At 37.6% G+C, this 14,930-nt stretch overlaps 1 protein-coding gene across 1 annotated transcript in view; it reads left to right on the forward strand.

Moving 5' to 3' along the window:
• Positions 1-14,275, forward strand: part of MYO3A (myosin IIIA) — a 159,503-nt gene extending 145,228 nt beyond the window's left edge. The window contains exons 33-34 of the mRNA XM_089693783.1: positions 2,289-2,420; positions 13,852-14,275. Of these exons, the coding sequence (XP_089549909.1) occupies positions 2,289-2,420; positions 13,852-13,966 (247 nt within the window). The 3' untranslated portion in view covers positions 13,967-14,275. The remainder of the gene's footprint in view (positions 1-2,288; positions 2,421-13,851) is intronic.
• Positions 14,276-14,930: the final 655 nt, after the last annotated feature.

The raw sequence follows: 14,930 nt of genomic DNA on the forward strand, positions 1-14,930 counted from the left end.
TGGATTTTATTTGCAGTAACAGGAGAGGATTTAAGGGTTCGTGAAACTTCAAAATAATATCAGAAACCAACAAGAGGATACATTTTCACAAAAGCTTCCTGATATAGTTTTGGGAATAAGGGATCAAAGTAAAAGGGAATAACCAGGAATTCTAGGACTCTATTTCCTGGGAGACTCTAAACAAGATCTTACTCACAATTTCCCAGGAGCTGTTGGCCACCCAGCTTCCACTTACCACTCTTCAGTGAGGGAGACAAAAAATTATTCTCCAGACAAGACTCCAAGATGATTGCGTCCAGCAAATAATCCTTTTAGGATGTTTTCTTTAGGTCCTCAGCCCAGCACCTGCTGAGGCCCAAACTGCAACAGTGTAACTCTTGTCTCACACTAGCTTACTTCCCGGGGCAGCAGCTACAGTTAAAAATGTAACCCTCCTGGCAGAGGAAGACCACTCTGCCAGGCCCCCAAAACATTTATCGCCTCTCCAGCCACCTTCTGGGCACCTCCTTCCCAAGAATTGGCCGGGGTCTGAAAATATTCATAACTTAGTGGTTAATCCTCTCATTCTATGTTCTGGAAGCATCTTTCAGAGGCAGATAGAAGCACTCAACCACCTTGACCAGACCTAGAAAACCGATCACCACTCCACTGTGTACAGATAAGCCAAAAACTAAATTTAACCCAACTTTAGGTAGGGCGCTACATGTATAAAATGTGATCTTTTATATCTACCAAGATTTTAACTTTTATTATAGTGTACATGTGTGAATTTAAAGCTGAAGTAATAAAAAAACACAATTTTATTGCAGACATATAGTAGTTAAAGAAGTATATTTACTCATAAGAAGGAATAAAATCCTAATCATTCTTCTGCTGCTCCTTCACTGTCTTATCATAGGCTAAGGCAGGGAAATGACCAAGTTATTTTTCTGGCATTGTGGATTAGGATTGTAAAGGAGGAGGCTCAAATCTCAGTAGAGGTTGGACTAATTTGTAAATTGTTTAGAAGGTAAAACAGCTTTTATATATATACAGTATACTGTATATATGTATATATATATATATATATATATATATATATATGTATTTCAAATGTGCATCTATTTGTTTGAATGGATTTTGTATTAAGGCTGGGTTCACACTGTTGCGCTGTTAGCACGTGTGTGTTAGGGCATTTTATGCCATGAGTCATTGTGCATTTATTTATTGGAATGGGCTGCCTAGTGCATGGCAACGCACCAAAACAGGTGCATTCAGCATGTTCAGTAGTATAAAGCACGTTAGCTTTAAGTAGGTGCATTGGGTTGCGTTATTGCAGCTCAGCAATGTGAACAGGTCCTAATTACCAGTGTACATTTCTGTTGTGTTTATCTCCAAACACATAGTTTGTGTAGAATAGTGCTCATATGTATGTATCATGGACACTGGCTGCATCATGTTGTATGTGTTTTCAAGGTAACCTACAATATTATTTCTCAAAATCAGCAGAACACTGTCGGACTATGTTACAGCATTGTGCAATTGATGAAAGGGAAGCACTTACCCAAAACAGTTGCTATACTTATACTGCCTGTTTTCTAAAATATGCTTTGCTGACACTGCTGCTTATTCATGTCTTCTAGACCAGGCTAAATAGTGGACTGCTGAATGTTCTTAGCTTCCACTTTGTCAGTTAAAATATCACACTGAAAGTATTTAAGGGAACTTGTCACATCAGCTGTCTCATCTGCGATCCCTAATCAGTGCCAGAGGCTATCATTCTCGGACTTCCAGATGTGGAGCTATTTTCAGGGCAGGCACTTCACTGTGCTTTGATCTGAATCCCTCCCGCTGACTGCTGACCAGCAGAAATCTATCTGTAGTCAGTCAGTAGGTAGGGCACCAATCCTTGGGAACTATAATCTCTCAATGATTGTATCAAGTCCGTCGCACCCAAAGTGTTAAAGAGAAATGAGTTAACAGAACAGTTTCAACTGAGCATAAAAGCCATCGTTTACTTGTGTTGCGCAGCCAATCCTTGGTTCTGTTAATGTCTGTAGCAGCTTTAGCCTAAAGAATATGAAACTTATGAAGAACATCAAATCTTATGAGGATGCAGATATTTCTCTGTCTTCTTTGTTCATGACTGAACATTCTCCATCTACCTTACCTCTCCCACCAACCAGTCAAGGGTTTTTCCATTGCCAGGAGCTCTTTAATCTACATTTCTGATCATTCTTTGAAGTGTTTAGCTGATTTCTAGAGCTCTCTTGGTAAAAGGACAAAAGGCAATTTTCTTTTCTTCACAGTCAAGGCAAAGTACTGGAAACAGAAGATTATTATAATGAAATTTATTCCAACCACTCAGTGTCAATAAATAAGCCCAAAACATATGATGGGTTTTCTGCTATGGAGTTTTCCATCCTAGCTCCAAATGAAAGGTAATGAATGCTTTCCTTTCACAAAGATTGACAGTGGATGCCACTGTGACTACATTCTGATCAGACACAAAAGTGTGGGAACATAAACAGGATTAAGGATCAGAATGTATGAATGTTGGTGGTAGTATCGTGTTATTAACAAGGCAGATTTCTAGCCAGGTGGGAGCAGTATGATGGCACTGGGAGCACATACTGTGGAGACCAACCAAACATGACATCATTACTGAACATATATTTTATGAAATATATACATTTTTGATATGTTTCCTTATATTTTTTTAAAAACGTTAAATATATTTTTTGTTATTTCATTAAGAATCCAAAAAAAATGTGTTCATATATTCAAAAGGGAAAGGGTACTGGATTCTTTATAAATTTTATTTTAACTTTTAACATTTACATTTTTCTTAATCAATTTTTTTAAATGTAACCATGGCCAAAATTAAAAAGAAAAAAAATGACAAATATGTTGTTGTTTGTCACCAACATTAACACAGCAGTTTTTATTTTTCGCCCTGTTACATAGTTTTATTGTCTGTTGATTCTACCAGTGGATCTAATATATTTCCACTTCCTGTAATAGACTGATAACACTGAATTTTCCACAGTGAAAAGATGTAGCTGAATTATCACTCTATGCACAGGATGGTCTTAGATGAACATATTGTTTTACATGACCTTTCATAAGAAACTAACAAATTAAAGTGGAGCCAAAGCTTCCCATACTCCAAGGGTGGTGCCATCTTGGCCTTTATTTAGTTGCCATGGTGCTACACATGTGGTCAGCTATGACACCAGCCATTTGAGAGCTTGAATGAAGCATACAATGTGCATGCCCCATTAGGCAGAATGTAAATGAAGATGCTGCAGAAAACAACATTGGTATGTTTAGTTACGGATTTAAAAATAGTTATTGAACATTTCTAACGTGTGCTTTCTTTTGGGAATTAGTTAAATCTGTGAGTTTAGTTCCATATTAAATGTCCGAATCCCTTAAAGAGGAGTTCCAGTCATTTTTGTGTTTAATAAAAGTCAGCAGCTACAAAAACTGTAGCTGCTGACTTTTAATAAGTACACACTCACCTGTCCCAGGATCCAGTGATGTGCTCACCTCAGCCATCCCGTCTCTCACTGGCACCAGCATCTCAACTATGGGCACCGGCTGCGACAGCTTGCGGCTTCACAGCCGGGTGCCCACTGCGCATGTGCCAGGGAAAGAGTACTTAAAGTGGCACTTCCCATTTTGGGTGGAGCTCCGCTTTAAACTGCCACTTTTTCTGGATAGCTTGGCCTTTTAAAAGAAGTAGTAACCTACAAGCATATGCAATAGGAAATAAAATGGTTACAAAGGGATTTAGGAAAAACTACTGTGTTAATGCTAGTGCCTAACCCATAGTTCCACTTGAAACAGTTAATTTTAGCACCTAGCCCATAGTTCCACTTGAAACAGTTCATTTTAGCGCCTAGCCCATAGTTCCACTTGAAACAGTTCATTTTAGCGCCTAGCCCATAGTTCCACTTGAAACAGTTCATTTTAGCACCTAGCAAATAGTTCCACTTGAAACAGTTCATTTTAGCACCTAGCCTATAGTTCCACTTGAAACAGTTCATTTTAGCGCCTAGCCCATAGTTCCACTTGAAACAGTTCATTTTAGCGCCTAACCCATAGTTCCACTTGAAACAGTTCATTTTAGCGCCTAGCCCATAGTTCCACTTGAAACAGTTCATTTTAGCGCCTAGCCCATAGTTCCACTTGAAACAGTTCATTTTAGCGCCTAACCCATAGTTCCACTTGAAACAGTTAATTTTAGCACCTAACCCATAGTTCCACTTGAAACAGTTAATTTTAGCGCCTAGCCCATAGTTCCACTTGAAACAGTTTATTTTAGCACCTAGCCCATAGTTCCACTTGAAACAGTATTTATACTATCTATAAGCAGTCTTTGGGGGAATTAACAAAGAGTGGTGCAGGCTCTATTCCTGCAACACTCTTCTAAGCTGGTGATAAGGAGCAGATCCTGCTCCTAATTAATAAAAGCAGGCCTTTGTTAATTAGGACTGATCTGATCCCTCTTGTATGCTGTGTCTGGGCAAAACATAGCACAGAACAGTACAGCTGGAGCTGCTTGCTCTGATCTCTCTACCCTACCTGCCCCAATTCCCTTCACTGCTCAGATGCTACTGAAAACTGACAATATTTCTTGGTTAATTAGGAACAGAACTCACACCAGTTTCTATTGCACTCTTAAACAGAAACTGGCATGGGTGGCAGAGATAGACCTGTACCATTGATAATGGAGCAGGAAGCCTAGTTAATTCCCAAGTTTATCTTTTCACTACAGCACATGCATTAGTGTGAACATAACACACATGCACCGGCATATTTTTTTAACTTATACTGTGATGAGCTGCAATGTACTTTTTGGTCTTTACTACCTCTTTTTCTAACTGATTACTAGCCCTTGGTGATGTGTTACAGCACATCAAAATCACTGTTCAAAATTACAATATCTCCTAATTTTTTTGCAGTGCACACTTTTGCAATACATAATGAAATCATATCACATTGGGCAATTTGCCTTTTCCAATTGGGTCTACTTGGGCAAACACAGCCAATTAAGCCCAATGCTGCTGATGTGATACATTACAAATTACTCACAGATGGGTATGAGTTAGCTAAAGAGACAAAGCTTGCTTTACAGCTCCGTTTGTTTAAGGTGATACTAAAGATTTTTTTTAACAACAAACATGTCATACTTACCTGCTCTGTGTAATGGTTTTGCACAGAGCAGCCCCAATCCTCCTCTTCTCAGATCACCCGGTTGAAGCTCCTGGGTGCTCCCCCCTGCTGAGTGCCCCCAGAGCAAGCTGCTTGCTCTGAGGGCACTCATGCATGCTTGCTCCTAAGCTGCTTCTGTATGTCTACAAGACACACAGAACACGACTAGCCTGCCCCCCCTCCGCCACTGGCTGTGATTGACAGCAGCAGAAGCCAATTGCTCCTGCTGCTGAGGGGGGGGGGGAGCTGCACACTGAAGGTTTTTCACCTTCCTGCATAAAATGCAAAAAAAACTTCAGCTTTTAGAACCACTTTAAGAGTAACTCAGAATTATTCTTCTGTTAAGGGAGGAGTCACTGTTCTCACATCTCAGTGACTTTCTTCAGCAACCAAAAACCCTCTGACCAATGAAGGACGATATAATATATTCAAAACCATGATGTATTTCCTTTTAAAAACGTGAAGCTATACAATTATATACTTACATCACTGTTTTATTAAAAGACACAGTGTTCAAATTGTTTACATGAACGTTGTACTATTTAGCAAGGTCATTGCCTCAGTGATTATGCTGGTGCCGTGAGGCCTAGAAGCTGCCTTGTTTCTAACATTTTGATTCTCTATTAAAATAAATAAAAATGCCCAACTTACCTCCATAGGTGGCACATTCCATAAATCTCAGTGGGTTCATAGCCTTTCTTAGCAATGAACTTGTCTTGTAGTGGTTGGAGTATATGGTCAGAACCTCACATAATCTGTCATCTCTGCATGCATCCAACAGCCAAGGACTTTATAAAAAGACCTGCATCCCTACAAGGGTAATTTGGGGCATTTTTTTATGAATAGCATCCTAAAGCTTATAATCTTCTTTAAAGATATAAAGTATCTAATAGTGCAGGGCAGAGCCGGATTGGAAAACTAGTTGCATCTAGGCAACCCAGTTGTGGTATCAAGGCCAGACCTAAAATTCAGTTCAAAAATGCTTGGCACTCCAGATTCATTGGGTTAGCGTTTCTTGTAATTTAATTCTTCATCTTGTAAAGAGAAATTATTCATGCAATTTTAGTATTAAAACAAAATAAAACAAAAGGTAATAACAGTATTAGTGGAACCTGTGATGAAATTATTAGAACAAGTTGACCATACTACCATGTCTAAAGTGCAACTAACTGTGAATCCGGCCCTGCTAAAGCTGAACAGCTACAGATTGAAGTTCTCAACTTCTGTCAGCTCATGATTCATTCTGACAAGGGTCAGCAAGCCACAGTAAAAGCTTGTATCAGTATTTTCTTCAGTTTCCAAATTATTTTTTCCAGGGCAGGTCTAACTATTGACTGGGGGAAAATGAACAGTTCTTAGGGCCATGTCACACAAGCGACTTGCCACCAGTGGCAGAGTTACCAAGGAGAGTCTTCCAAATATCTCTGTGGAATCACTTTTCTCATTGGCCTTGTTTAGATATTGCTGAATCTCGCTAGATTAAGGGGCTGTCAGAGAGTGGGATCTTGTTGGCCCAGCTAGTTAGGGAGTGATTCCACAGAAACAGGTAAGTGGTTTCTTAGCGATCTTGATGCAGGCCCTAAGTACTGACAATCCAATATATAAAGGATTCATTTTGCCTCATACTTTCTGTAGGCATTTTCCAGGGGAAGAGATGAATTTCTGCCCAGTTGCATTTATGAAAATGCATGTACAGTATTCATGAGAATATTAAATGCAGTACCTATTGCAACCTGTGTTTTACCAAAATTCAAAGTAAATTAAAAAATGATATATTTGAAAAAATGCTTTAATCTAAGACTCAAAAATATAAACTCTACCATTACAAATAAGGGTACAGAACTATTCTTGTGTTTTTTGTGCAGTGCATAATTAGACTCTAAGTTTTGAAAATACTGTGAATGGGAATGTAAATGTTTACTTGCACTGAGAGAATATGGACACTGCCAGTTGCTATCCCATTCAGCTGAAAAAGCTAGCTGTACGACTGTCATCCTGGTCCCTTGGCTTTAACACTAGGCACTAACTAGGTACAAGAATGCTTTAAGTATGTATATGGCCAGGTAACTAGAATTTTTAAGAGATCAGCAATGGCAACCTGCTCTATTTCTCTCAGTACAGATTCTTTTATTTCTTGGTCATTTTTAAGCTGAATGCCAGGCAGATGCAAAGGGCACAGAAAACACAGCAGTGTATTCATTAACACATTGTTTCTAAATACAAGTGGTGTAAGTAGATGAATGTAATCTGGGATCAGTCTTTTACAGAAGACCTCAGACGTAGAAAGAGAGCTATCAACACCTGTTGAGCTGCAGTGCATGGAGCATGTTGACAGCAGGAGAGTAGAACCATGTAAATCTCAGAACTGAATGGTCTGAAATACAAATCCTTCGACAAGTAAAAGAGCTCCTGTATATGTATTTCATCTGTGCTTCCCTGTTTGCCTGGCGTTTACCTTGAATTAAATTATATAAACTACCTCTGATATAAGTAACCTCTGTTTAACCTCATGCATATATGAAGAATATAATGGAACAGGTATTCATACAGTCAGACAGCTGATAGTCATGAGGCTTACAATGCAATAAAATATAGCAGATAATCATTTTAGAATGATTTAAAACAGTAGTGCTTTGCTTGTTAGTTTTCCATATTCTGTGCATTAGAAGCTTTTATTCATATAAATGTAGAATGTTGTATACCTAGGATATACAGCATTTAAATAAAAATAATTCATAGGCCTAATCTCCCTCTGAGTACTTATGTTATATCTAACCTTTTTAATTGTCTTTCCTTTCATTCTGCTAATTTGAAATACACAATTTAGGTTTAAAGGAATATATCCCCATCTACTGCTATCAAACATACTATGTTAAAGCATATGTCAAGCTTCCTGTATGATAAACCATTCAGCAGGAGAGAAAGTGAGGATAAACCTCTGCAACGGAGCCCTACCCTGACAGGCCTTCTAATTCTTCCCCTCTATAAAAAACTAAGAAAAACATTTTGGCTGGACATACACGTTAATGCTATTTTCACCTTAGTGCTCATAAGAGTAATGGGTGTGAATGTTATAAATAGGAACAATTCTAAATCCTTGTTGAGTTCTTGGAGCACAGTATCTGAGGTTGGGTAGATAGGCTTTTTTTTTATTTGTATCTGAATGCAGCTCTACTCAAATGCATGCATTCAAACACAAAGTGCAGGACTTGTTGCGCCCAAGGAAAAGCAGAAGGAAGCAGGTCAAACACAGCTTGAAAATCCACACTGCACAATAAAGCTTGCCCCACCCATATGGAAGAAAAATATATTTTAAAAATATTCTTCCCAAATATATTGACATATATTTGAAATGCTACAATGTTGGCCATATATATCTGAAGAATATATTTAAAAAATATATATTTAAAAAAATATATTTTTAAAATATATTCTTCAGTTTTTTTTAACATAGAAAAAAGTAATTTTAACATATATTTTTACATTTATTTGTAAATGCATTCCAAAAATGTAGATTTCTATTTTTTTAAAGACATACAGTATATTTGAAATGTATTTTTAAAAATATTTTTTATATATTTTGTAATAAAAACGCATTTCAACATACAGTGTGTGTGTGTGTGTATATATATATATATATATATATATAATTTATTGAAATATATTTTGAAATATATTGAATATGGCCCACATTTTAGCATTTCAAATATAAGTCAATATATTTGGGAATAATATTTTTAAAATATATTTCAAATATATTTTTCTTCCATGTGGGCATGCACTGATCAAAAATTGACTTGTCCAGCAGGGATGTCTTAAATGGATATATGTTGATTTGCAATTAAAGTGCACATTAGAATAAAAAAGACTGAAAAGACTAATACCCGACTTAGGTTAGGGGTTAGGTTAATATTATGTGCAAGGGTTATGGAGTTGAAGTCAAGGGTTGAGGAAAAGTTAGGTGTTGGGAGATTTAAAAAAGGACTCATCTCAGGCATATGGGGACCTGTAAGACTTGTTTTGAACACTGAGAGCTCCACCTCAAAAAGATACCAGTACTGAGCTGTCAACATTAGGAACATACCCTTTATTTGGGGTGTTCCTGTAAAGTAAAAATCCAGTTCTGCTATGAAAAAAACAAATCTTTACTGGTCAGTTATATATCCTGCCACAATTTTACCAAGCAGTATTGCAGCTTTTACCTCTCTTTGTGCAGATACTGAAATTAAGGAAACTACTACAATTACAGTGGGGATCGAAAGTTTGGGCACCCCAGCTAAAAATTTGTATTAATGTGCATAAAGAAGCCAAGGAAAGATGGAAAAATCTCCAAAAGGCATCACATTACAGATTAGACATTCTTATAATACGTCAACAAAAGTTAGATTTTATTTACATCATTTACACTTTTAAAATAACAGAAAACAAAAAAATGGCATCTGCAAAAGTTTGGGCACCCTGCAGAATTTATAGCATGCACTGCCCCCTTTGCAAAGCTGAGACCTGCCAGTGTCATGGATTGTTCTCAATCATCGTCTGGGAAGACCAGGTTATGTCAATCTCAAAGGTTTTAAATGCCCAGACTCATCTGACCTTGCCCCAACAATCAGCACCATGGGTTCTTCTAAGCAGCTGTCTAGAAAACTGAAACTGAAAATAGTTGACGCTCACAAAGCTGGAGAAGGCTATAAGAAGATAGCAAAGCGTTTTCAGATGTCAATATCCTCTGTTCGGAATGGAATTAAGAAATGGCAGTCATCAGGAACAGTGGAAGTTAAAGCAAGATCTGGAAGACCAAGAAAAATATCAGACAGAACAGCTCGCAGGATTGTGAGAAAAACAATTCAAAACCCACGTTTGACTGCACGATCCCTCCAGAAAGATCTGGCAGACACTGGAGTTGTGGTACACTATTCCATTATAAAGAGATACTTGTACAAATATGGTCTTCATGGAAGAGTCATCAGAAGAAAACCTCTTCTACGTCCTCACCACAAAAATCATCGTTTGAACTTTGCAAATGAACATATAGACAAGCCTGATACATTTTGGAAACAAGTTCTGTGGGCCGATGAGGTTAAAATTGAACTTTTTGGCCGGAATGAGCAAAGGTACGTTTGGAGAAGAAGGGGCACAGAATTTAATGAAAAGAACCTCTGTCCAACTGTTAAGCATGGGGTTGGATCAATCATGCTTTGGGATTGTGTTGCAGCCAGTGGCACAGGGAACATCTCATGAGTAGAAGGAAAAATGGATTCAATAAAATTTCAGCAAATTTTGGATGGTAACTTGATGCCATCTGTGAAAAAGCTGAAGTTAAAGAGAGGATGGCTTCTACAAATGGATAATGATCCTAAACACACCTCGAAATCCACGGGGGATTACATCAAGAGGCGTAAACTGAAGGTTTTGCCATGGCCTTCACAATCTCCTGACCTCAACATAATTGAAAATCTATGAATAGACCTTAAAAGAGCAGTGCGTGACAGACAGCCCAGAAATCTCAAAGAACTGGAAGACTTTTGTAAGGAAGAAGGGGCAAAGATACCTCAAACAAGAATTGAAAGACTCTTGGCTGGCTACAAAAAGCGTTTACAAGCTGTGATACTTGCCAAAGGGGGCAGTACAAGATATTAACTCTGCAGGGTGCCCAAACTTTTGCAGACGCCATTTTTTTGTTTTCTGTTATTTTGAAAGTGTAAATGATGGAAATAAAATCTAACTTTTGTTGACATATTATAAGAATGTTTAATCTGTAATTTGATGCCTTTTGGAGATTTTTCCATCTTTCCTTGGCTTCTTTATGCACATTAATACAAATTTTTAGTTGGGGTGCCCAAACTTTCGATCCCCACTGCACATGATCAGTCCCAGTGTAAAAAAAAACTGGTATAGAGAGCTACAAGCCTATCTAAACTGCAGAAAAAAGGGGCTTTCTGTACACTGTGGCTTGGCTACGAAGATGTAACAAATACATTTTTTGCCAATTATTGAAAATCGTACCTGGCTGCAAATCACAATAAAAATACCAATAAAACTGAGCTGAGCTCTCAGCATTCATAAAAGTATTAAAATATACCCTACCACCCCATGCTGGTAAAGGGTTTAGTGCTTTTCTCTTTGTAGGGCAAGAGATAACAGATACTTATCCTAATCCAGGGTCTCACTGTAACCGGCCATCATGTTCTCTCCAATGCAATGTGAACAGGCACAAATCAGAACCACCGATGGCTTGTAGTCCTGCATTGTCCATAATTAATTCTGTAGGGGGGGAGGCCAGTCAGGGACGTGAAAAAACAAAGGCTGGTAGTAGCCAGGGACATTTTGAGGAACATATAGTTCTAAAAAGAATACTGCTGTATATACGCATAACTTTTATTGGAACATTTGATAAAAAAGCAGACACAAATCAACTATAAAATACTGCGTACGGGGTTCAGTTATTGTTTAGATCCAATACATTCCACATGCAGATTCGACACGATTTCAATGAATAGATCTTCTTCAGGAATACATGTGAGTGATCATCATGATGAAACCCATGATTCTCATTATGATGAAGCCATAAATTCACTGAAATTGCAAAAATCTCTTTCCCATGTAGGAGGAGAGAAGTGTTAGGATGCTCTCATAAAGTCACGACTGTTCGATGGAACTCTGGATAGGAAAGGAAGGATATCCTGGAAATTAGTCTGTACCCTTTTGGATCTCTGCTAATATTTGGCTGTGCATCTCCCAGACACTTGGAATGCTTGGATTATGGGACATAAACCTTAAGCCCTCTTTGCTCTGCTTGAAATATGGATGATGATATGCTTTATTTTTCATTTGATGTGTTCATCTAATTATGGATAACCATTGAGAACCTCTTGTACATTTTGCATACAAGCTACCGTGTGAGAGCTTCCTACCCCTTCTCTCCCCCTACCATTTGAAAGAAGTGACACACATTTTTGGAATTCCAATGAACATACGATTGCTTGCACAGGAGTGAGTAAAATGCTACCATGTTTCAGTAAAAAGCCTTGTTCACAGCTGATGTGTTGTTATCATAATGAGAATCATGGGTTTCATTGTGCTGATTGCTCACATGTCAATATATTAGAGTTGGTTTGTATCTTGTTTTTTATCGAATGTTCCAATAAAAGTTTTTATATATGTAGTGTTCTCTTTATATCTATATGTTCCTCAAAATGTCCCTGGCTCCTACCACCTTTTGTTTGTGCATGTTTTACTTAAAGATGAGGACATTTAGTACTCAGTATACTGTATAACCGTAGTTTTTGGGACCTGTGAAAAGGGCATCTTTGATGGACTGGTCATATAACAACCAACACCATCTTAGAAGAAAACCACCCTCGATTAAAGTGGAACTTTAGTCAGAAAATTAAGTCTTGCTAGATCACTTCATAAAGCTAGCTCCTTTTGCAAGTATAGCTATCTAAAACTTCAAGAATAAGTGCCTATACTGTTTAAAATCCAGTAATACACCATCTCACCCTGCTCTGCACATGCTCAGTAGCTCTCTATTTTTGGCACTGTGCCAAAAATGTAAAGGCCGATCTGCTGATAGCCTAAATATTTAATGCTGCTGAGGGGCTCTGGGCTTCAGCAAAATGGCAGCATCAGGCAAGAAAAAACAGGAGCAATGCAGGAGGCAATTTACAGAACACACTAATTTTGGTAGCATAATTATTCATGCATGTTCCTTGCTAAAGAACTTGCTTATTTTTTTATCAAGTTGGTATGGGTAAAGTTTTGCTTTAAGGCAAATAATCTTGTTATCTCATTCTCTAGAAAAATAAGCATTTTTTTTTCCTAGCTGGAAGGGGGCATATAAATAATTGTGTGAATGCATAGAGTTAGGTTTTAAAATGTACTTAAGACATTATTATTTTTTAGTTTTGCAAAGTGTAGTGAAGAATTTAACCCTTTATCAAATTCTTATTGTTGTCTGAGTTTCTGCAGGAGAGATTTACCCCTATATTTGTCCTGGTGACCATTGTCACTGAGAACGAAAGTATAAGGGAAAGCCAAAAATTTATAGTTGCCATCAATTCCTTTGATGGAGAGCACAGTATCAATACCAACTCCATTCACTTTGGAAACATTTAATTTTCTGTTCTGCCATCAGATTTGGAAGTGAAGGGAAATCTTTCCAAATGGACACCACTTACATACCATAACTTAATAGAGTTTACCTAAAGCCTTAAAAAAAATCACCAAATGGCTCGTGTAGCAATTATCAATGTTAAATCATTTTTTTTAACACAGGAAACGTTTTTTTTTTCCTTTAATACATAGAATACATTCTGATCAACTGACATAATCTATCTTTCTCTATCATTTAATCCATCTTTCTCTATCATTTCTGTAAAACGTAATATAGTCTCCAGCATTTCACCTCTGAACCCTTTCTGGAGATAGGCAGGCACTACATTTCATAAGAGTGGTGTAATTGGTGTACAATTAATCAAAGTGTTTCACGCTTCACATTAGAGATATAGGAGAAATAAATGTTAGATTTCACAGGAAATAGAAGCTTTCTGCTGTGTTATTTTTATCTTAGAAATCTTTTCACGGTAAGTAAAGCTTTGTTGCTTCCTGCTGACCTCTCTAAATAAATAAAAAATTACATATATTTTTCCCTAGACCTTCCATTACAGATGGATCCCAGCAAGAGAATAAAATGGATGATAACCCATATGACTACAGAAAACTGCTTCGGAAAACATCTCAGCGTGAACGCCTTATCCATAATTTTTAAGAGAGCTTTTTTTTTTTATTGATTGTAATTGCTAAAATAATGTAACATTTATAGCACATATTCAATTTTCTTTCACTATAGATAACTTTTTGTTAAATAGAAATAAATTAATTTAGCTTTAGCTATGCAATATTACATTTATATACTGTGCGTTTTTCTTTTTTTTATAAAAGGGTAGTTTTCTACAGATTTTTTTTTTCCATACCATTGCTGTATAATATTTTGTAAGAATTGTGCTATGATTATTTATGCTATCAATTTTTCCTGTCAGTTGTCTACAATGTACCCATTAAAGTTAAAATAATTTAAGCCAAACTCTGCTTTTGTGTCATTTGACATATTCAAAATGAAAGTGATTTTAAAGGATACATAAAAAAAACCCACAAAAATGTTATACAGTACTCATCTGCTCTGTGCAATGGTTTTGCACAAGGCAACCCGGATCCTCTTCTTCTGGGGTCCACCGCTGGCTCCTCTCCTCTGCCGAGTGCCCCCATAGTAATCTGTTTGCTATGGGGGCAAGCATTCATTAGGCAGGCTTGATTCCTGGCTGTGCTCTGTGTCCATTGACACAGAGAGTGCAGCTTGCCCCCTCCCCCCCTCCCCTGCTCTCTTCTCACTGCTTTGATTGACAGCAGCAGATGACTGGATCAAGATCGGGCTCAGGTAAGTATAAAGAGGGCAGGAGGGGAGCTGCATGCAGAAGGTTTTTTTTACCTTAATGCATAGAATGCTTTCAGGTAAAAAAACCCTCTGTCTTTAGAACCACTTTAAGGCGGCACTCAAGGCCTTACTACAGGGACCATAATAGTTACCAACATTTTGTAATACTATGAAGGTAGTCATGTGATCCAGACATCCCTATCAGATCTGTTGTTAGATCCTTGACCTCCATTGCAACAGCACAAGAGCATGGTCAAGAGCACTGGCCAAAACTCTCCTAGAGTACTCATTAACCAATGAA

The sequence above is a fragment of the Staurois parvus genome, unplaced genomic scaffold (assembly GCF_062004578.1).
Source record: "Staurois parvus isolate SC_StPar_1 unplaced genomic scaffold, SC_StPar_1.0 ptg000636l, whole genome shotgun sequence".
Classification (NCBI taxonomy): Eukaryota; Metazoa; Chordata; class Amphibia; order Anura; family Ranidae; genus Staurois; species Staurois parvus.